We start from the raw sequence: 23551 nt of genomic DNA, 5'->3' as shown, positions 1-23551 counted from the left end.
GGCAAGGCCTCTGTATGAAAGTGTTTTCTTGGTTAAGCTAGTTGATTCTCGGGAATTTTGCTGCCATTTTTTTATTGAGGTATCAGCCAGGCCTTATGGTTCCTATGAGTGGAAATTGAACAGGACCAAAATGCTTTTCTATATAGTTCTTAATTGAAATAGCGAAAGACCTAAGGTGAAACAGACTTGAAGGCTAGGCTTTCTGAGTATGAGGGTGGAAAACTACGGGAAGGAACAAACATTTTTAGTGGGAACGATTTCTTTCTCAGTGTCAATCTCTAAAGCTATCTTAAAAGAAAAATTTGAAAAAGACCTACAGTTGACCCTTGAAAAATGCAGGGGTTGGAGCTTGGCCTCCCATGTACTGGAACATCCGGATATAATTTAAATTGGCCTTTTGTATCCAGATTCACACACACAAATTCACACCTACAGATTCGCATCTGCAGATTCCCAACCAATCAAAGATCAAAAATAGTTTTCAATTGCAGTTGATTGAATCTGTTAATTCCTTTTGCTTTTAGACTGCATTTCACTAATGAATTGCAGCCAAGTTAATTTGTCAAGAGTCATCCAATTGCACCCTCTCTGTGGCTATGTGTAGTCCTTATCTGATGGTTTGGTTCAGTTGTTTCAGTTTGCTTTGTTGGCAGCAGCTGACAATCGGAAACTTTAGAAAGTTGTGGCTTTTAATTGCTAGTAGAAGGGTCTACTGTACTTTGGGATGATGGAAAATGCTCAAACAGCTCTGTCTCCAGAATTCTCCACAATAATCTTATTTCACAATCATTTGATCTACCTACCTTCTCTAATGACTGAATGAAGTAAGTTCAAGAATCATACACATGCTCTCTGGTTAAATAAGCCAATTCTTCACCTATTATTTTTTTTCTAGTAACATTAAAACTAATGCACATAGTCAGTAATTATTTTTAAAATTTGCTAAATGCAATCCTGATCTTTTAAGCTTTTAAAATTTATTTTGCTCCTTTTTCCAAGATGTGAAATCACAAATTTTATAATACATAAGATCCCCATACCAACTTAATGTTATGTATGGTGATGCCAAGGTTTGCAGGTCTAAAGGACTCTCCCAATAAGCATTGGCTTGATCCCAGTCCCAGTTTTTCACTTTCTTAAAGGATTTTCAAGGAGCTATCTAGTACCTTCATATTTCATACGAATAGCAAAGAATACATGTAAATTCAAGATCTTTAGGTCTTGCTTGAAGTGTTTATAGATGAAATTTATGTGTGTATATATATAGTATATACATGTGTATATAGATATGAATATATATGCATTCTTATTTTACTTCCTTAAACACAATATGGAAGACTAAAATTTCAGTTGTTTGTATAAACATAGCTATGATTTTAATGCTGCACAAATTCAAACACCCCAAAGCAAAACAAAATGATTTATAGAGTACATATGAATATATAATAAAAATACAATGCTAGAAAATATCAATTACAGCTTTAAACTATACCCGTAAGACTCAAATAGAAAATTTTCTATAGATTCAGATAATTTCCAGATTATCTGTATTCTTGTAGAATCAGCTCATAAAAGACACAAGTGTCTATAATGATAACCCATTATAATTGCAATTTCATGTTTTATATCACATTTGCATAAAGCTTTAACTATTTAACTTTAATATAGAAACCTACATTTGCAAGATTCAAGTCATATGAGATTTCAAACTTTGCTGTCTGTGGTAACTTCACTTATCACTCCGGAGGGAAAAACATTTTTTTTTTTCTGGGGTCTTAGTTCCTATTGCTTTCAGAGAGCTTAATCTGATATTGAAGCAATTTAAAAGGTGATTCCTAAAAATAAGAGATGATTCTTGGGATCCTCAGATGAGGAAACTGTGAAGACATACATAAGTGATTTAAGTATAGGTACAAAATAGAGACACTATTTAGGCTTATTTGGGTATAATTTTTTTTCCCCATTTTTTTCCCTCTGAAACTCCAATTTCTTGTATGTGTTCTAGGAAGACTGATTATACCTCTTCTGAGATGTGAGGGTTTGGTCTTCGGCTCTCGAGTACTTTTAAAGTTACCTGGAAAGGCTTTCCACAAGTTTGGTTTTTCATTCGAGGCCCTTCATGTAGTTTGGCAACCTCTCCAAGGTTATCTGCGAGAGTGGCAATTAAGAATTGTTTTCTTCTGGAAGGCACATCTTGCCACCTATGACATCTGGCTAGGATAGGAATGTTTTTGTTTTCTCATGATGGTTCCAGGGAAAACTAATTTTGTATCTCCACTTTCATGTTTTCTATCCCTCTCTTAAAGTTCTGAGTTTATCTACTCTTCCTCTAAATTCACTGAGCATTTTTATTGCAAGTGTTTTGAACTCTGCATATGTAGATTGCCTGATAAATTGCTTGTTTCCATTTTATTTAGCTCTTTTTCTGGCCTTGTTCTGCTTTCATTTAGGACATGTTTCTTCATCTTCCCATTTTGGCTGTTTGTTTCTACATATTAGGTAGGGCTGCTATGTCTCCCCATCTTAGTAGAATGGCCCAGGGAAAACTCATTCTGGATCATTCTGGGTATGCCAGTTCCTTCTCCTAATATATGTCTGAGCTTGGATATTATAATAGAATGATAGAAATTGATCCAGGTATGAATCTCCCTTCCTGACTCTTAGGCTGAGATATACCCATAAAAAAAGTGAATCCTGCCGACACACACACACACACACACACACACACACAAGGTCCACAGTAAAAAAAAAAAAAAAAAAAAGTTTCCGTTTCAGGGGAGGGACGGGCACAAATAGGCTATGGTCCTCACCTGAAAAGGTGAAAGATTTCCAGAACTCTGCAGGGCCCAGGACAGAGCTCTGTCAGGACCAGAGAGGAAGTCGTCATGAGATCTTAACAGCATGTGTGTGTGCCCTCTGAATCCATTTAGGACCCACCTCCCCTGACCTCAGGCTCTGGAAGTGCTCCAGACTATGACAAACTGTTAGGAAGATAAGATCAAAGACCACAAACTTGGAATTTTCTGCAACATGACTTGCTATTTACTATAAAATCTGCCAGGTGAAAGAAATGAGGGGAATATTTACCAGCCTGAAGACAGGTGACTGATTCACCTTGGTTTGTAACATACCAGTTTTATTTATACATGAGTACATCCCAAGATTCTGGCCACTCCCAACCCTAGCAGAAATTTTGAGATCTGGAAGGAAAGGCCTTGTATTCTCAAATAAACTTAATTTATACATTTGAAAAGCAATTTAAGTTTGAAAATGGGAGAGTAATAGGAAACTAAGTAAATTAAACATTTTTTAAAAAGATACAAATGTACATTTGAAATCAAAGGGAATCACAGTGAATAAGTATTCACAAGAAAGATTCACCTATTTGAAAAGGGGAGTTAAGCATTCATTCTTTACTTTTAAGAAAGTGACAAATTTCTTTGAGTAGGAGGAAGGAAGGGGGCTGATGATTTTCCCCATCCCATTATGAGAAAAATATCTGAATCTGTACACACATAGCAAGGACCAATTTGTTCCAGAGATAGCCAAGATTTTTCTCAAATTCTCTCCTCTTTTTGCTGTAATACAAACAGCACACATTTCTGCTTCTGCGTCCTTAATTATAAATGTTGTAAATAATCAATTCTTGTTATTTGAGGTAGTTATGTTCTATAAAGTCACCGCAAATACTGAATTAGTGAATACTGAACCACTGCTACTAAAGAATACACAGGATTAAATTCCCGCAAGCCTCTGGGCACATTTTTGTCAAAAATCAATACACTGTATTGTTGATGCATTAACAATGAACTTAAGGTCAACAGAACTCATGCCTGAATGATGCTTATCTCATGCAGGTTATTAAGAAACATCACACCCTTCTCATGATGAAGAATACTAGACAGCACTTCGGCATGTTCCTTGGAGGCCACTTTAAGTAGTGAAATCATAAACAAAAAGTATGAAGATGAAAAAAAAAAACAAAGCACTAAGTAGACCCACAAAAAGGACATTTGTTTACAGTTTGAGAGCTGAAACATAAAGGCAAGGAGTAGCTTTGTCCCACCTCTCTGGGAAGATGTGTCTCACGTGACTCAAATTTTTTGCCTCTCTGTGTATGTCCAAGAACGACATCAAAAGCACTATGAATAATGATTTAGAGGTTACAAATAAATTTTAGCAGGTGGTCAAACTGGCAAACATGGAATCTGTGAATAATGAGATTGCCTGTACACAAGCTTCAATTCCTTTACTGTGATTAGGAAATATGGTTGTCTCAACAGGACAACCATAAACCAGGGTTGAGAATTCAAGAAAAAAAAAGTTGGTGTCAAATGCTACCTCAAAACTCTCAGTGAGCTGCAGTAACATGGTAACTAAAATGGCTAAAATATAACAGACATCACCCAAGAAGTGACTAATTAATTTCGCTTTAGATTTTATTATAAAACATGAGATGGGATGATAGGGCATCTCAGAATTGAGTTCATAGTCCAACTCAGTGCAAATTTATAGTTTATAATCTTCTTATATGCCTAACAAATTTATTCCTAAATATCTCAACCAGAATTAATTTTATCACCTTTTCAAGTAACTAGGTCCAAAATTTGTATCACCTGTTAATTTTTCCTATATTAAACATCTATCATCATTTAAACCCATTAGAGTACTTAATCCTTCCAAATAAACAATGGTTTATAAAATCACCTCCAAAATCAGTAGCCACCCTTCTGATTTATCCTCCTTTGACTGAACAAACTTAATGCTTAAGATCTCCCACTTTGGTCTCTAACAGTGTTTAGTTCCCTACTTTATATCCCAGACTTCTTAAATTATAGGAAAAGGAATGTACACTTTCTGTATTCTTTCAGAGCATGGTTGAGAGGCTACGTCACCTACCATATTAGATACTTCTTTGCATGCATGGACTACTCTACCCCATGTATCTCAAGCCCATTTTTTAAAAATCACATATTAACTTGTCAATACATGGTTCATCAGAATAAGAATTTTAAACCAGGAATCATCAACAGGCTTTCACAGGGGTGGTCAATGAAGGCCCCATGCTGTGAGTCTTTGGATTTTTCTGACCATCCCTTTATCAGATGGTTAAACAGGTCTGTGATTCTCCACACTTTTAAAATGTTAAGTCATCTCACTAAATTATCTTACTTTATAAAAATTTTAATGTGTGGGACCATTCAGTACAATTTGACATTATTCACTATCTAGTCCTTTTCTCCAAAGTTCTACCACCTCTAACATGGTATAATTTTCTAAACAAAACTGGACACTTTAATTCCACATTTATATTCTTAGCATAAAATTAAATACATTTCTAGCACTTAAAAGATTTTAGGTATTCTCAAATATATCTGGATTATATCTTAATCCATAGTACTTCCACAGTTTATTTTAAAGGCAAATTAAATCATATCTGAATTTCTAAATAGTCTAAATATATTAAGGTGATGGTGACACTTGTTTCAAAATTACTAAAAAGTATGTCATTTTCTTGAAATGAACTTGGCGTAAAAGGCAGCAAAGAGGTCCTTATAAGGAGTTTCTGAATCTCCCTTTGTCAACGGTATTCGGCAAAGTTGACGAAACCTAGGAGAACGCAGCAGCAAGTTCTGTGAAAGGCCCATGAAGCTGGAGCATAACCAGTAGAGAACAATCGACTATAAAAAGAAGAAAGGACATGAATGTTAGCACCTTTCTATTCTCCAAGGACACAAGCTCCAGAGACAGGCAAGCAAAAAAAATCATAATCTCTGTAAACAGAAGTACACCAGGACTCAACAAGATTGCAGCGGCTATTAGATACCTGTGATGGCTCCAACAAGAAAGAAAAAAGAAAAAAAGGAAGACCAAAGGCAAAAAAATTAAAAAATAAAAAGCAAAAAGAAAGGTATTTGTGAAAAAGTAGAAAGTGGATGACAGGGAACAGCTCCCAAAGCCCAAGGGAGATCTCACCTCCTTTCTTCAGCAATGAAGCATGCTTTTTCCCCACCAAGAGCCCTAACAAGCTGCTATAGAGGAGCCAGGGTACCAGGGGCAAGACCATTTATGCTGGCAAACTTAGCCTCCCTAAACCTCATTTTCCTCCATGTAATCACCTAGCTTTCAAACTTCCCAGTAACCAGTTTCTAAGTATAGTTGGGAATGCATTATCTTTGCCTTTTTCTGAGATGACACATAGTCTCAGTGTTACCTTCAATTTTCTTTTGCACCGCCATCTAGATTGATTTATGTATATCAGTGATTATGTTCTGCAGCCTCTCAAAACATTCCCACACATACATCTGTCCCAAACTTTTCTTTGGCATCAGAAGGTAATCAGGCTCAGAGGCACAACAATGTGGTGGCTGAATCCAGGCCCTAGATTCAAACTGCTTGAGTTTGAATTCCATTTATTTGACTTAGGTAAGTTATTTTTCTTTGTTTCAGTTTCCTCATTTATAAAATAAGCAAAGAACTATACCTATCTCAGAAAGCTGCTGTGAGGAATAAATAATTCACGTATAGTGGTTAAATATAGTGTATGGCCTATATTAAGTACTTACGTTTGTTCCAAAAGCAAGTTTTTAAGGGGAGAAAGTAACATATCATTAAAGGCAAATTAGCACAGCAGTTAAGAGGAGGAGCCAAAATATCTGGATGTGTATTAAGACTCTGCCACTTAACAGATGAGTGACCTTAGATGATGAGTTGCTTAATCTCTCTCTATGCTTAAGTTTCCTCATCACCAAAGTGGAGATTATTTAAGCAGTTACTTCAGTGTATTTTTGGGAGAGTTATATGAGCTAATGTATGTAAACCATTTTAAATAGTGCCTAGCACAAAGTATATGTTGACTAAATATCAGCTATGATCATCATCTGATTTTTCCACAAAGCAAAAAGTATCCTGAACCCAACTATACAGATTACAAGCTGCTGACTAAGAATAGTTCTTCTTTCTTAGTAATAAAGTCTTAATTTTTAGCTAGGTATACTACCATTTAAAAAAACTACTTCCCAGCCTCTTCTGCAGGTAGCTGTAGCCATGGAACTAAGATGTAAGCACAAATGTTTGGTGGGACATCTGGCAAGCCTCCTTAGAAGGGGCTAACTACACTCGAAGCACCCTTTTACCATTCCTGCAAGATGATAAGCTCCAGCAGCCATCATGATCATACTGTGGCCTTAAGGAAATTACAGACTGTGGATGATGGAGCACTAAGAGAGAAGTAGCTGGGTCGCTCATGTCATCATAACTGCCATATCAGCTCCACTGAACTGCCTAACTCTGAATTTCCTGTAGTTGAGAATAAACTTTTGGGTCTTTAAGACACTTTTTTAGATCTGCTATGCACTTTGAACCCAGTCCCTCACTGAAACTTCACCACTCCTGCTGTACTTGAGCCAGGAGTTCCCTCAGTTATGACTGGTATTATTTCTCCCTAGAAATGTAGTCAATGTGTATTGTTCTATTTTTACAGAGTATTTAGTATAGTATTTCACAGCAATACTATTACATGAAAAGTACTGTAATAGGCACTTGATGTAATTTCATTAATTCTCACAGACATCATAATGTCTATTTTAGAAATGTGGAGACTTAACTTATTTTACACAGGATTAATGACAATATTATGTCCAAGGGACAGCTTTAAAAATACATTTTGATGCTGAAAACATACTGTTTCAGATTCCTAAGAAAAGTAATATGAAGAACTGTTATATATCCTAACATAACCTTAACTACCAGCAACAATTAAATTCTACTTTATGGTTATGTGTTGGCTTTGAGCACACAGAGCTCTACCTGACTCAGCTTTTGCTTTCTTAGCACTGAAGTATCCAGAGGAAATAAGCAAAAGACTAAAAATATGAAATAGCTGTTTAACTATAGAAAACATAACTATTTCTTCTCCTATTTTTATCAAAGCACCTATCTCACAGAGTTGTATGAGGTTAAACAGTACTACATATGAACATATATGGAATTGGTACAAAGTTGTGTCTCTTTTTTAAGTACTAAATTCCTTGGCTCGGTCTATGTAGACAGAAAGAATTCAGTATATCAACTAATCAACAGAGCAAATACTCTGATTATAATACTGTGTAACATTACTATGCAAGATTAAAAAAAAGAAAAAAAAAAGTTTGATTTAATAGGAGAGTTAAGACACATTCATGTAAAGATTAACCAATCCTAAGAAATATTTAAGTATCACTTGGTTATAAAGATCATAGATTAGTAACTACAGAAACTCAAAAACCAGTAAGGGACTGAGTAGTCAGAGGAAGCTCAAGAGAAGAGGCAGAATCTCAGCCAGTCTAAGCTAAGGACAGACAGGATTTAGCACATGCTATACACAAAGCTGGTGCTTACTTACTGAAGGTACTGTCGCAGCAACTGGAATCATCAACACTGATACCGCCCGTACAAAGTACGTAACATACATCTGAAAACGAGACATCCCAATTTTTTGCAGAGCGAAAATCTGAAGAAGTACAATATATACAAACACAATGATTATTAAAGTGCCTATTAAATTAGGCAAGCTTTAAAATACAAACTGATTTTTGACTGGCCTCCACTTACATTTTAATAAAAGCAAAGTTAAAAATATAACACTGATAAAGTTATTTGGTTGATCATCTATCTTTTAAAAAACAATAATTAAGCAGTATTCTTAAACGTAGCTTTAATAAAAATAAAGAAGAGATTTAGCTATATTAAACAGAATCAGTATAAATTTACGAGTCAATGTTTTTAGTAATTGTAAGACTGGGATGATCACTTAATAAGTTATAGAAATAGCCAATCAATGTGTTGTATACCTGAAATTAATATAATATTGTTTGCCAACTGTAACTGAAATAAAGAATTATTAAAAAAGAAAAAAGACTGTAAGATTGAAAGTCCCTTCAAGATAGGTACTGGGTATGTATCATTACCCTTGTTTTTTGGTACTTAAATACTTAAATTCAGTGCCTGGCATAAAGAAGAAACGATATCTCAAAGGTTTGTGATCTGGCTACATGGATTGAGGGGAAGAACTAAGGCTAGGAAAAGCAGTTATTCTAGCTCAGAGCTATCACCACCAACTCAATCACATTTATATTTGATGTCAGAATAGCAACAACAAAAGCCTAATGATTTAAATGGCAACACATCTCATTTAAAACCACTTACCTCTACTATTAATAAATTGATGACACCAATGGAGATAGGCAGAATCCAAGTGGAATCCAGTGAAGTGAGGTCAGGAAACCACAGGACCCCACCAGTAGCTAACTGCTCCTGAACAGAAAAACCTGCTGAAAATTTTATAAATAAAATAATTTCTAAAAACAGCAGACATAAATATACAAGACGTAAGTAGTATATTATTCCAATAAGGTGACCCCTCGCATTAGAGACTTGCATTAGTTTTATTCAATTTTCATTCCACACCACAAATAAGTCCTTCCTGTATAAGAGGAAAGCAGTTTTCTGTAATAAACAGACATAGAAAGTATAAAGATTTGTAGCAGTAATCTTTTCAGACTTAAAATGTAAATAATTATGTAGCCATAGACTGCTTTCTTTTGAGTCTATTCAGATTTTCTGGTTAGAAATGTCTTTAAATGAAAGTAAAAACAAATGCTTTCGTTGATATTATTTAATTAATGCTTACATTTATAATTGTTCTCTTAATTTTATAAGCAGAAACAATTCTTGGCTAGGAAACCAAATTATGAAATTATAACACTAATTTTATTTATGACCTCCAAGAAGCAGTATTACTGCTGTCCTTCCTAAATTTGTTTTCTCAAAAAGCGAGACTGCTTACACTTAATATTTTAAATTCTGCATCTATACCCTTTATAAGGAAGATGGTTATCCGAAATATGAAAAGTATGGGTTTTGGTTTTTGTTTTTTCTTGAGTGTACAAAGACATTGTTGGAGAACTTATCTGGGGGAAACAGACTTCTACAACAACTACCTTCTGCATGTGCTGCCCCTGTGCTAAAATTCCGGAGAGCTACAGACATGAAGATCCACATTGGAAGCTGAATCCAGACCAACACCGTGGCTTTGAAAGGGTGGCAGTTATCCCGGATGTACAACTCTGAAACAAGCCTCCGCATGTTCTTTAGGTAAGTGAGCCTAGTTTGAGGGAAAGGGAAAAAGGGAAAGGAAAAAATGTCATTTGACTACTAATAGTGCTGCATACTCATAACACGAACAGTGGTTATTGGCTGAAGGACCTGTGTAGGATATTTAGTTGTCATAGCTGTATTAAGGGGCTACCTACACAAAAGGCAAACAAAGTCTTTTACTGAAAATTCTCTAGCAATGTATATAAATTTCATAACAAATCAATAAACCTGACATTGTTAGACTACAGCCTTTGTCCATGATGATCTTCGGCCAATTATGCTTTAACAAGTGAAATTTCACTAGTAGTATGTTAGGACCACAATTTCTATCAGAAATACTAGAGGTAAAAGCACATTTTATTCAAATCCCTCCACTCCCGCTAAACTTAACTACTTGATCCCTGAGTATATTTCTGGGGGCAATGTGGTTTAGTATGCTCTTAGCCTGTCAAAATGGTCTCCATTCTTCAATCATCTCTTTCACGATGATTTTCTTAATGTTTCTCTATTAACCATATTAGTTATTCCTGTTTTGTCTGAAGTCTCACTTTCTAGACTATAGTCACCATGCAGGGCAAGTAAGTGTTGAGTCTTATTCATATTTAAATCTCTTGTAGCATGTTTTGTATAAGGTAGGGATTCAATAGGTTTGCTGAATTTAATTGATTATAGTGTACCTGAACTAAGACAGTGTACACAGACATTCCAAGCTCTTTGTAATTTATCCTCTGCCTACTCTTCCAAGTTTATATTGTTATTCCTCTACAGATATCTGTATATTCTGGTGCCTGATTTAGGTCATCTAACAAATCAAGATTCCACATCAGCATGCCTTTAGAAATTATCATATCATCTGTACAGAGCCCATTATATTGGCTTTCCACATGACAAATTCCCTTTCACCATTTGAAAATGCAGAAAACCCCTCAGATGTGTCTTCCTAGAAAGCTACCCATCTGTGCAAGGATGTGACTAGACAATAATTTGCTAGTGCTGCATGAGAGAGGTGCCACAGTCATATCTAAGCTTCATTTATAACCTAGGTGAGTAGCTACTAATCTGGCGTTTTGGCCTGGAGCAGTTGTTCCGAGAGTTCTCTGATTAGTAAAACTTCGAAACTATAGGTTTGCCAATTTATTTTATCAAGTGAAGACATTAAGCTATCACAATGACTTTTAAATGTCAGGTCTTTTAATAATTAAATAAAGAGAGAAACAATTTCATATTGAAGACACTTGGCAAATTTACACCTATACAGATAAAAAAAATATGAATCACCATGTGTATATAACATATTCATAACACAAAGCCCTTATTTTTCTCATTGCTGTAAAATGGTGAATACTTTTCATAGTCTAGTAAGGATCAGAATTTTGGAAACTAAGTAGTAGCTTAGGTTGATCGAAGCATGACTTAGAAGATCCCAGGGGATGACTGCAACATAGTCAAGCACCCCTCGGCAAGAGCTTTCTAAGAAACCATGCAGATAAACACACAGGGGTAACTGCAGTAGATGTACAGCACCCTGGCTATCCAGCTGCTTTTCTCAGGGCATTCACATTTTCTACCTCTCCTTTCCTGTGGGCAATTGTCTACTATATTTTTTCAAAAAGGTCAAGTCTGTAAATAACCTGTTCCATTTGTTGATTAAAATCCCAACAGACTGGCATAGTAACTTCATTCTGTTAGCCTTCTCTGACTTTCCATCACCCAACTCCTCGCATAAAATCTTTTTTCCAATACTTAACTCAGTTATTACTTGATTATAGGTCTTTTTTAGTAGCTTGGAATCCCTTAAGAACCCTTCTCATCTTTGTTTCTCCATTTCTTTGCTTTCAGTCCAGTATATAAAACTATCATGCTACATAAGCTTATTAAAGAACTACTTTGCTGCTAAAGCTACAGATTAGCCAAACTATAATTAACATCATCACTAACAACATCACTTATGTTAATCTATAATTAACATCATATTTATGTGTATGTGTATTCATGGTCTTATATGTATAGAATGAACTTACCTGGCAACTCTTTTAGACCACCCCAACTGATTTGCACGAAGTGCAACTTCTTGGTTAAGATGTCTAGCAATGTTTTTTATTTCTGGCTGCAAATTTTCCACCTAGCTAAAGAAAAAGTAGAATTTGTTATGAGCACATAAAAGATCTTTATTCATAAACACTCAATTTTTTCAAATTCTCTTATTTAAAAATGTGGTTTTCTGATCATGTTAATAAACTTTAAGCACAAAATGTTAAAATATCCTCAATTACAACCAAATTCAAAGTTCGCATTGTATACTTAGCTATGTAACTTTGAGCAAATTACTTAACCTCTAAAATCCTGTTCCCTCATATATAAAATGTGTCACAGCACCTAATCGCAGAGTTATTCTAAGGATTAAATGCTACACCTTGCAATTTTGTTTCATCCTTGGATTTCCCAGTAGCTTAAAGTGAAAAAAACAGAAGTCTATTAATTGTTTAATATGCTGTGTGACAGCCTCCCAATCTTTGCATTTATATCTGCCTTGCGTTAATTTTTTTCTGTAAAGTAGCTCACTACCTTAATGATGCTGACTCTCTTCACGTTTGGTTTTTTTAAAACCCAATAATAATCTTAAGACATTAAAGCCATTATGTTTGAAATCTCACCACTAATACTACTTTGCTTTCAATACACTTTACTTGATCTCCTAACATTGTAGGGCAGGAAGGTATTACTATCCTGATTTCACACAAAAAAAGATAATAAAGCACCTGAAGGTCAAGTGGCTAAGACTAACCAGACTCAGGTTTGTAGCTGGTACAAGGCTGAATAAGGAATTAAGTTCGCAAACTGTTCGCAGTTTTTTTTCCTAATAAGATCAGTTGGAATACTTGGGGACGAAAAATGCATATTTACACGCTGTTACAACCTCTAAGATGGTAATTTTGAAGGTTCTACCAAACAACTTCTGCTACTGATTATTTCTCTCATTCTCTAACAAAAAGCTTAGTAATTCGCGCTTTGAGCACAAACCCAGTAGGGTAAACGAAATGACTGGTACACGTGTCACCAAATATTTCTTATTTCACACACTCAATGCTAAATTTCTTAGCAATTAAGTGGTCACGACGATTAACACTAAAAACTCCGGAAGTATGCAGGGATCCTCAGCCCACCACCTCTCACAGCGGAAGCGGATGTGCAGGGTTCACGCGCGGCTCAGCGGCCCTCACCTTGGCCAGGATGTAATGCTGGTAGGCCGCCAGGGGAAGCGTGACAGAGCCGCGCAGGGCCACGGTGGTGAGGAGGATGCTGCCCCACCAGGGCAGGCCCGTGGCGGTGTGCACCCCAAGCAGCATCTCCTCCGCACTATGCACAGGCGCCGACGTGGCAAGGGCCTCGTACCAGCCGCCCGCGCCTCCCGGGGTAACGGCAGAGACTGAAGCCACCGCCCACACTGGCAGAGCGGAGCGCTTGATGCAGCCAGTCAGGGCCGGCACACGCTGGGGGACCCGGGTCCCAACCTGCAGGACGGGTGGCGGCCGTAGCCATCTACCGCCAAGCCGGCACAGCATAACTGCGCCAGGTCTGAGCCTAAAACGTGGAGTGCACAGAGTACCTGCAGGTACTCCGCCGAAGCCGCTGCGCGCATGCGTCCGCGACCCCTAACGTAACGTGGAAGAGCACCCTCACGCAGACACTCTTGACCTTCCCAGTCAAGCCAGTGACGTTTGCGTCGCACTGGAGATGACGTAGGAGGTAGGGAAGTCCCGCCTTTCCCACGCGGCACTAGGCAGGCTTACTGCGGACGCACAAGCACAAAACTCTCCTGGGGCTGTCATGGAGCTCCTCAGAGGCCAGAACAGAATTGCAGAGGCAGGGGCGGGGCACGTTCCCTTGTAGTCAGTCTCCACCTTGTGCCTTCATTTTCACTTAAGCCAATCGTCTCATTTGTAGTTGATTAAGCTTGGGTAGTTTTTGTGACTAGAGGGTAGTTTCCTCCCTCTTTATGTGCTTCCGATTGCTTCCTCTAGAGATCGAAATAGATTATACTGCCTGAGTCAAAACATTGCTGAAATGCCAGCTTGGAGAGAGGCATTTGTTTCTGAACTACCCCGAGTTTTAATCAGCATCCCTTACGCACTGGTTATAGTTCGGTCTGTGGTATAAACACATTATTGGCTCATCTGTTTCAGTTAGCATTTTCAACCACCTAGTTTCCTTAAAAAAAAAAAATTTTTTTTTAATCATTCGTTATACATAGCAGCAAAACTCTTATATGAAAAGTAAATTACCATAAGGGGAATTATCACTGGTAGCACGGTGAACTCTATGCTAGAGCTTACATTTATCCTATGTAAGCTTTTGAGTCTGAACAGCAACATTAGGTATCTTCTGGTTCAAAGGAATATAACAAAGCCTACACGGACTAGTTTTTAGTTTTGTTCCTGGCAACAGCAAAATAGAATGACATGGAGTTTCCTCACAGACAAGGGTGAACCCTAAACCTAGAGGCCAAACTGGGCAGGGCGGAATAAAATGATTAGGACAAAAAAGTCAAACGTTGAGGTGATGTCAAGCTGCAGCACCTGTTCTTGCTTCACTGCGCACCCACCGAAGAGTACCATTCTTTTCTCTGCATTCTGTAAGTCACCTTCCTTCAAACTGACTGATAAATCAATGCGTCAATTTTTAAATGTTTAAACACATCTCAATACATGCCATGTATAGATTCTCCTTTTTAAAAGAAAGTTTACCTATTTATCTCCCCGTCCATTCTTTAAAAATAAGCAACTGGTTGCTATTTAGTGGAAACGAATTTTAAATGGAAATATTTGCTTAAAGATTGTAGAAGCGCTTCTTCTGCATTCCTCTCCTTTCAGAGAACTGATGACAATGGGAGTTGGCCTTTCACAGTGGCACTTAAGCTTAGGTACTCTGACATGTTAATATCCAAGAAAGGGAATTAAAAAAAAAAATCCTAAAACGAAATCCATATTTATGCATTCACTGTTTATATAATCTAAATCAGTTTTCATGCTATTGCTCAGATCCATGACTTCCGTCTGTGGAGCTGTATCAGGGGTCAGGACTGGTACCTCATCAACCAGGGTAGGTCCACCTTTTCTGCTACTCATTGGGGTCACACTGTACTCTCATTTTGAAGTGTTCCATTGTTTATGTTTGAATATTGTGATTGAAATAAAATTTATGAATATTGAAGTTCTGCTAATTTCATGTATTTAAAAAGACATTTAACTCATCATGGAGATGATCAGAACTTGCTACTTCATAGAAATTTTTGTCAATTATAAAGTCCAATACAAAAGTAAAGTATTAGCATTAACATGTATGTACTGATCATCCAACATTGATACCTTGGATCTTTTGAGTTGCAAAGTACAATATAAAATGACCATACAAATATTGAGCAAACCAACTGAAATCATGTTAAACCTAACACTTTGCAAATGAGCTTGTGCAACAATTTAAACATCTCTTCTAAGTTCAATATTTATAATTAGCCTATACCTGTCTTTAATATACTGTCATACAACTAATTTTTTAAACTTTAAGCTCCTTCAAAAGAAACCACGTAGTTTTGTTTCTGAAATTCTTATTCATCACAGTGCTGAACATGGAAATGGAGCTCAAAATTTGAATATAAACTATTATACATATAAACCGTATGTACAGATATTTAAACTTCTCATTTCCCAAATATGCCTTCTGAAATGTTTGTCAAAGTTTTAAAAGTTATTTTCACAAGCATTTGGTCAAGTGATCTCTTAAGAATCAGATTTAGGTTTACTTTTTTCTTATAATTCTACCTAATTATAGTTAGCTTTTTTATTTAAAAGCATTTTCTTATATCATCTTTCCTATCATTTGTTCTCAAGTACTAAGCATCAAAATTGGCCGTTACCTTTCAAAAGTGTGAATTCATTTAAAAGCAGTAGTATGAAATCTCTTATGTCTATTAATCCTGTATTCCACTGTCATATTATGAAGGAATTTTTATGTCAAAACCAGTGGCACATTTTTCTCTATATTCACTTACCCAAAATACGAGTGATGGTATAGATGCAAAGAGTGTAAACATAGGTTACAAATAGAACTAATGACGCTCTCATCCTAAATTCCAGTCACCTGGAATTAACACTAGTTAATTCCACCAACCAGCTCCTTGAGTGCTGTGAATTGTTTAAGTAAGTTGTTTATCAAGATTGTGTATTTCCAAAGGAATTCAGGAGCACCCAGAATTTACAAAGTATAACATAAGTATACCAAGCATTAATCTTAAAAAACATCTAGACAGTCTAAAGTAAAAATACACTGAATGGAATACTATGTATTATAGTGACTTAAAAAAGTGAACTGGTTTTCCTTTGATATTTTAATTTCAAAGTAATCCTGATTTTAAACTTTGTTATTTAAAAGAAAGTTTTGGCATGCTTAAAATGTTGTTCTGTAATGCCAAATCTATAGGAATGTTTCAAAAAAACATCAAAATGAAAATGGACTGAATAAATCAGAGGATTGAAAGAGGTTTTGTAATCTTGAATTTCCCCATTTAACACTTTGTATTGTTTCAAAAATAAAAGTGAATAATACAGTGTGCAAAATAATTTTTATGTGATGTGTATTTAGGTCATGAGTCAAAAGAAAGATGGAATGTTTTCATAAAAAGGAGAAAAAAATGACTAAGTAATTTTCCAATAATTTTCAATTACTAATAAAATGATTGTACAGTAATGAGAAACAAGGAAAAACGTCTTTCATATCAATACTAAAATAAACGTTAGAAAGGCATGGTAAAAAAAAACATTTTTATAATGGAATAGTTGGTGTAAATAGATTACACAATAATTAGGATATTAACTATTTGGGGATTTCAACTGTGAACTAACCCAAGTGTTATTTCCAAGAATTAAGTCGTTTCTTAAAAGAAGTAGAGAAAAGAAATACGTCATGTAGTCTGCAATTAGATATGCCACATACTTTCAAAAGGGGACAAGGGGGGACCTGCATGGTCTCAAAAGATGTTTTTTTTTATTCTTCAAATAAAAATGCACTGTATTACATCTGATATATAAAACATATATCTTAAAACCGTTCCTAGTACAGATTTCTAAAACCATGGTTTTGTATTTTAACAAAACCAAACACCAAAATTAAATATGAAGCATTCCAATCTATATCCCCTGTCCCATAGTTGTAAAGTTAAGAAATATAAGGGGGGTTTCCCTCTTATTTTTTAAGAGACCCCATCTTAAGAAATTCAGTTTTGTGACTCAATACAACTCGCATTTTGTGATAAATTTTGGGAGGTATCCGTTATCTAGCAGGATTATTTTAATTGGAAAATAACCCTAGTTAGTACAGGGAAGAAATTAAGCAAAAAATTATAGGATGGTGGCAAAAGTCATGTATAAAATACTTCTAAATAGCATTACACCCCTTTCTTAATAAAGTGCTCTAATTTTATTTGATAGCTATAGTTATTTGTAGGATCTCAGTTTTTCCTTTCAATTTGGTTATTGATCATAGGTAGAAAAACAAATTTATATACTTTAAGGCTACTTCCTAAATTAAATGATAAATATGTTGTTTACGAATTTCAAGAACTGTTTGAGAAATCTATTTATTTTTTTACTCTATTCAGGCTATCAGAGTAAAAAAAAAAAAAAAAATCATTTCATTTACTTGAACAGCCAAAGAACCATATTAATATTGTCAACACTAGGTAATTTATCTGTATGTTTGTTTCACAACTGTGGAATTTATGTCTAATTAAAAAAAAAATTGATATGTACTTCACTTATACTTACTTGTACATTTCAACCATATAATTTGTTTTTCCATATGAGACAGCGTAGGACACATTCTTCTTGGATACGTTATTGTTTATTGTTTCAAGTGAACGGAATAGATAAATCCCACTGAATAGTTTAGTGTGGCCCTGTATCTTATATAAACAGGTTAAATGGAAACTTTATTTTGTAATCTGTGCATTCATATCTACTATAAATTGTCTTCATGACAAATGCAAAACATCTTCTATTACTTGCTCCAAGTTAGCTGTTGATCCTTTTCACTGATAATGTACAAGTGTAGAGAACAAGAAGCCTTTAAAATTGGGGGAAAAAATACTTTCCACTAAATGACTGACAAATGGAATTTTTATGTTGACTCTTGATGACTGGAGAGCCAATTTTAAGAATCAGTATTATCCAATATAAAATAGTACACTGAATTGTTTAATAATAAACAGTATATTAAGAGCTTGTATATGCTGACTGGGAACCGGTGGTAGCTTTTTAAATTCTCCAAAAGGCTAAACATTTTATGGTTAGAAGAAACCACAGGTGGTGATAAAGGTGCTCCATGTCTCTATAGCAGCCATTACAGTAAAAATCTTTACAAATTATTTCACGATCAGCAAGAGAATTTTACTGGCATTAGTGGTAAGGTGAGGAGAAAAAAGAGTGAAGAGAAAGTGTATATTAGTTTGAAAAGTGTAACAAGGTAATAAAAAGACATGGAAAGTGATAAATTTCTTCTTTTATACGTGCCTTGCTGCAAACAAAAGAAAGTAATATAGTATTTAAAAAGCCAATGTTGGGAAACATCCACTGATAATGCCCATTGTTTTACTTTATACTTAAATTACACAAGCAGAAAAGTTATGCTTATTAATAGTTTAATGTATGAAGGAAACATCCAGATTTCTGAATATGAAGGTACATATCTCACATTAATTTAAGTCTACATAAAGTAGAGCCTCTATACTGACATATTGAAATTTACTTTCTGCTTTAGCCTTTTCTGTTATGTAAACAATTGTACATTTATTTGCCATTCTAAAACTTCAGGATCAAGTTTACATAATTTTGCTAAATTTCCGTGTTTGCTCAGAAGCAGTTTACAGTACTAAAACCAACCAGCCAAAGAACAGCTTCAACAGAAAGTTAGGTCCAAAGGGGAAGAGGGAAAGAAAAAAAGAAAAATGATAAGAAAAATGCTAACTAAGATAAAACAGATGATGATGGGGAATGGGCAGTCACAAATGTTCACAGAAAATAGGTCAGTTAGTAAGTTCTTCTGCAAAAAGCCTACACACTTCAGTCAAGCACATCAGTAGAATGATTTGGGAGCATAAATTCTTTTTCGGCCACTTGTGATTTCCTCTGAATGAAAAGGAATCTGCAGGCTAACAAACTGATCCTTATCACCCAAGCTGGTTCATATGCACACTGTTCATGTGAGGTGCCCAAGGTCCAGTCCACACCTATCAAAATAGAACATGCATTTTATTAAATATGTATTTAAAACATATTGATTAAAACAAAACTCTTAAAAACTAAGGCAGTACTCTTAATATCTATGGACTAAACAAGCTAAATCTTACTTAATTTGCAGTATACTTGGAAACAACAAAGAAAAGCAATGATAAATCACTTTAATCTGTTGTTTCCTTGCTTCTCATTCCTCAAGATCTGTGGTCATTTTTTTTTTAAACCATTACCTGAGTACATAAAGACTGATGACTGTGGAAGGAAAAGGCGTCAAATCTGTTAAATACACACCAAAATAAGCTAAAATATAAAAATATGTCTAGGAACTAATTATACATTGTTTTGACATTTATGATACTTTTAGTAAATAACCTCTAGATGGCCCTTTTCACAACACTAGTAAATTCTGATGTATAAAAAATTACACTACAATGCTTTGCAACTTAAAATCTTTTTACTTATCATCTGTTGCCCAATGAAATATACACTGCTTTTGGTACCATTTTCTACATGCCTTTGCTATATTTCACCTATATTAAATTTCCCTCAATTTCCTCAACTGCCCAATTCACCATACTCTCCTACTACCACGATTTATCTGTATCCTATTTTCTTGGCATATAACTATTCAATGAATGATCAGCCTTACCGTTTGAGGGCCATTATTTTCTGTGGAGCTCGAAACCATCTTTATTAGGGAGTTCCAAGAGGGGTCTGCAGCATGAGGGCCATTAAATATGGGTCCTCCAGCACCATCCGGAATAGGAGCTACTGGAGGAATCATTGCATTCCCATACACAGAAAAAGGCATACCCTTAAAAAAGGAGAAAACAAAGATTATGCACACTCAAGTCACTGCTACTTTCCCCAATATAATCAATAACATTAAAACTGATATTTAAAACTTCACCTCATTTTGGGAAAGTATTATCTGGGTAATTTAAAAATTCTTTTCCATTTTATGACGACTTCTTGTATTAGATTATACATAAGCCTATCTAAAATGTTTTGTCAAAAAACATTTCTCTAAATAACTGAGACAAAATCAGGACTTATATTCATATTTTAGTCAGATTTTGACCTATAATTGTAGGCTAAAGCCCAAGCATCATTTCACAAATGCTTATCCACTTGAAAGTGAAATAAAGCTAATAAAAACATTTAGAAATAATGAAAATATCATTTAAATCACCATTACCCCAACTTTAGGAAAGTCCATGTATCCTGCAGGAACATGCTGATGGAATGTACCAGAAGGAGTTACAATTCCTGTACTCTCTCGCTCCATTGCTTGATGCTGTGAAAACACTCCTGGATCAGACATTGGCCTATGAATCATAGGATTTCCCATTCCAGGGTTACACCAGTCTACTTTGTCTGAGGAAAAAACAAAGGCAGAAAAAAAAAAAATTGGTGATATTTAAATCAGAAGATAGCAAAATAAAGTATTTTATATATTTCTACTTAATATTTCCCACATTGAATTGTGTATTCTTTCAGAATAATGATCTACTTTTATATATTTATTGCAGTACTTCCATTTTTGTAGGTAGTGTGATATAATAATACCCTAATAAAATAACCCAAATATTCTTGTGTTACGAAACAAAACAAAAAAAAGCTAAAGAGCCCCAAAGGAAACATTAGCATCTTCTTAATATGAAATGAAGGAAAGAATATGCATGTTTACATTAGACTATTTTTAAAAAGCAATGATAAATTCAGTGAGAGAGCACGTGGGAACAAAAACTGTTCTGAACTCTTAAAGTGATTAGTCAAAACAAAGAGGTACAAATATTCATCTTTTAAGAGTGACTATGAATGTTAAATACTGCTTATAATACTTTTGTTAAGTGCATAAAGTTAATTTCCTATAAGCAGGATAGCATATCATACCTTGATTGCCACCAATCCCTTCAAAGGACCAGATGCCACTATGCCCTACTGATGTGGACAAATTACTCCCAATAACAGATGGAGCTGAAGTTCCAGTTTGCCTGATACGTGCAGAGCGTTCAGTCCCAATAGGGACAGGAACTTTTCTGTCCTGAGAGACATTGCTGGGCTTTTCTGACCCCAAAGGTACTGATGATGGGGCAGGTGAAGGTGCACGAACTCCAGAGGATACTGACTGTACAGGAGAATCTAGAGAAAAGATATTTTGAAATAGTATACATGTCAACTATAGGGCATGCAATTTTGTAACACCAATTCTTAAATTCTAAAGATACTTTAAATATACATTCTAAAGAAAAATATGAAAATAATGCTTAAATAATAAATTATACATATTGAAATTCAGTTAAAGTTCTAAAACTTTGTAGTCATTTTTTAATCTGGCTCATAAATTTTTCATTTAGTTATACAAGAACAGAATGTGAAGATATGAATGCTGCAACTATACTACATGTAATAAACCATTAAACTAATATTTAAATAATTATATCTTGACACTGAGTAAAATATAACACCAGAGCAATGAGAAGACAATGTTTAAATTAAAACAAACGAACAAAATTAAAAACTGACAACAACAAAATGAAGGTGGGAAAAACCATGCCCATATGAGAAATTCCCAAATTGTATTCCTTCAGAACACCTGTCCCTTGGCATGTTATGATGAAACCAAAAACAAAGGAATTCAAGTATCTAACAAATCTGGAAAAGCTAGCTGAAGAAAAAAATAAGTTTCTTTAAATCAGGACTTCAAAGAACTTTAACATGCTTATAAAATACCAAGAGAAAACTATGCCTATTACCCAACTTTATTTTATTGTATTTTGTGTCTCTATTTATCCAATCTAAAGCAATTCGGGTAGTTTATAAACTTGCAAAATCTATCTTTCTATCTCTCCACTCTCCGACCTCCACACATACACACAAGCGCGTGCGCGCACAAGCATGATGCTTCTATTTCCCAAGGTACTTTTCAGGGAATTTGGAAGACAAAAAAAATTCAGTAATATTATTAGCCTGAATCTGTTTTTAAAAAGACTTCTTATATATATTTTAAAATCAAGCAGAACTGGGAAGTACTATGGAGATCAGTTCCGCCTTACTAGTGTTTACAGAGGTCTATTTCAGATAAATTTATAGTACCACCTACCAATGAGTAGTGACTTTTAACTAAAAAGAATGAATGTGAAAGTACTTAATAAATTCTAATTTGTTATATGGATACTGACATTAATGAGGAACAAAAACATGAAACATGGGCTTCTTATCTATAAAAGTAAACCAAGAAAACTATTAGTTTCTAAAGAAAAACCGAAATATGGATCCAGTAGCATCATTTGACAGAATTTACTTTTAACAAATCATAATAAAATGGAAAAGTCACATATGTCTTTAAAGCAATTATATTTTAAAATTTCACCTTAAAATTACACTGGTATGAAAGGGAATTCTACAAAGATGAAAGGTGGCAGCAGCATAGGTTTTGATTTCTTTGGAAACCCTCCCATAAAAACAAAGCCACTAAGTTAGCAAAGCCAAAAGCTCATGGATAACATCTATATAACAAAACTAACAGACAAGGTATCCATATGAATCCAAAGATACAACAGAATGGGGACAAATCACCAACAGCTTTAACACTCATGTAGTATCTGCATCTGTGTGGAAGAAAACAATTCTCCAGACCTAAGAACAGGAGAGAAGAGAACTGTAAAAGAGTCAAAACTACTAAAAGGAAAGCAGGGAAGGCCAATATGAGAACAGCAAGTGAAACTGGGAGAGTTCTGCCTATGCGTAGATGATTGTAAGGGATTCACATCACAATAAGGTCTGAAGAAGCTAGAGCAATTATGAGCTCTACGAACTCTCTAAAGCAGGGGTCCCTAACCCCTGGGCCAGAAAAGAACTGAGCCACACAGCAGAAGGTGAGTGGCAGGGGAGTGAGCAAAGCTTCATCTGCATTTGCAGTTGCTCCCCATTGCTAGCATCATCGCCTCAGCTCCACCTCATATCATCAAGGCATTAAATTTTCATAGGAGCACTGGTCCCGGGTACCGAAAAGGTTGAAAACCACTGCTCTAAGTACCTGCCGGAGCCTCTTTCCAGAAAGTCCCACACCAATAAGAAACTTCTGGGAACAGATTCCAAACTAAGCAGGAAAAGGACAAGAG

General features: G+C 35.3%; 2 protein-coding genes across 8 annotated transcripts in view; both read right to left on the bottom strand.

Annotated features, from left to right (window-relative positions):
• Positions 1-3109: 3109 nt before the first annotated feature.
• Positions 3110-16833, bottom strand: LOC107515326 (cytochrome c oxidase assembly protein COX18, mitochondrial). 2 transcript variants are annotated; one of them, XM_016154026.2, is made up of 6 exons: positions 13359-16833; positions 12159-12259; positions 9981-10144; positions 9187-9308; positions 8384-8491; positions 3110-5681 (listed from the first exon to the last, which is right to left on the bottom strand). In XM_016154026.2, exons 1-6 carry the CDS (start codon positions 13698-13700, stop codon positions 5508-5510), a joined length of 1011 nt encoding a protein of 336 aa, XP_016009512.2. In that variant the 5' UTR covers positions 13701-16833; the 3' UTR covers positions 3110-5507. The 2 variants fall into 2 exon arrangements, with proteins under 2 accessions (XP_016009512.2, XP_016009511.2); XM_016154025.2 differs by having other exon boundaries at positions 9187-9311; positions 13359-16830.
• A 1181-nt stretch (positions 16834-18014) lies between these two features.
• Positions 18015-23551, bottom strand: part of ANKRD17 (ankyrin repeat domain 17) — a 136600-nt gene continuing 131063 nt past the window's right edge. For 5 of the 6 annotated variants that reach the window (XM_036227870.1, XM_036227875.1, XM_016154023.2 and 2 more), the window contains 4 exons: positions 21321-21569; positions 20623-20801; positions 20074-20238; positions 18015-19417 (listed from right to left, as the gene is read on the bottom strand). In XM_036227870.1, coding sequence (XP_036083763.1) covers positions 19358-19417; positions 20074-20238; positions 20623-20801; positions 21321-21569 — 653 coding nt within the window. In that variant the 3' untranslated portion in view covers positions 18015-19357. The remainder of the gene's footprint in view (positions 19418-20073; positions 20239-20622; positions 20802-21320; positions 21570-23551) is intronic. The other variant, XM_036227876.1, reaches the window with a different exon arrangement.

This window comes from Rousettus aegyptiacus, unplaced genomic scaffold, assembly GCF_014176215.1.
Source record: "Rousettus aegyptiacus isolate mRouAeg1 unplaced genomic scaffold, mRouAeg1.p scaffold_m13_p_10, whole genome shotgun sequence".
Lineage (NCBI taxonomy): Eukaryota > Metazoa > Chordata > Mammalia > Chiroptera > Pteropodidae > Rousettus > Rousettus aegyptiacus.
The sequence above is the reverse complement of the archived record's forward strand: the minus strand, read 5'-3'. Positions and strand labels throughout refer to the sequence as shown.

Bases quoted from the DNA above. Each gene is read 5' to 3' on its own strand.
- LOC107515326 (XM_016154025.2), bottom strand. From the start codon at position 13,700: ATGCTGTGCCGGCTTGGCGGTAGATGGCTACGGCCGCCACCCGTCCTG. The intron at 9,312-9,980 runs GTAGTTGTTGTA...TAAAATTTTCAG, and splicing joins AGGGGCAGCACATGCAGAAG to CAGGTTTTTCTGTTCAGGAG. The intron at 8,492-9,186 runs GTAAGTGGTTTT...GTACTTCTTCAG, and splicing joins TCAATTTATTAATAGTAGAG to ATTTTCGCTCTGCAAAAAAT.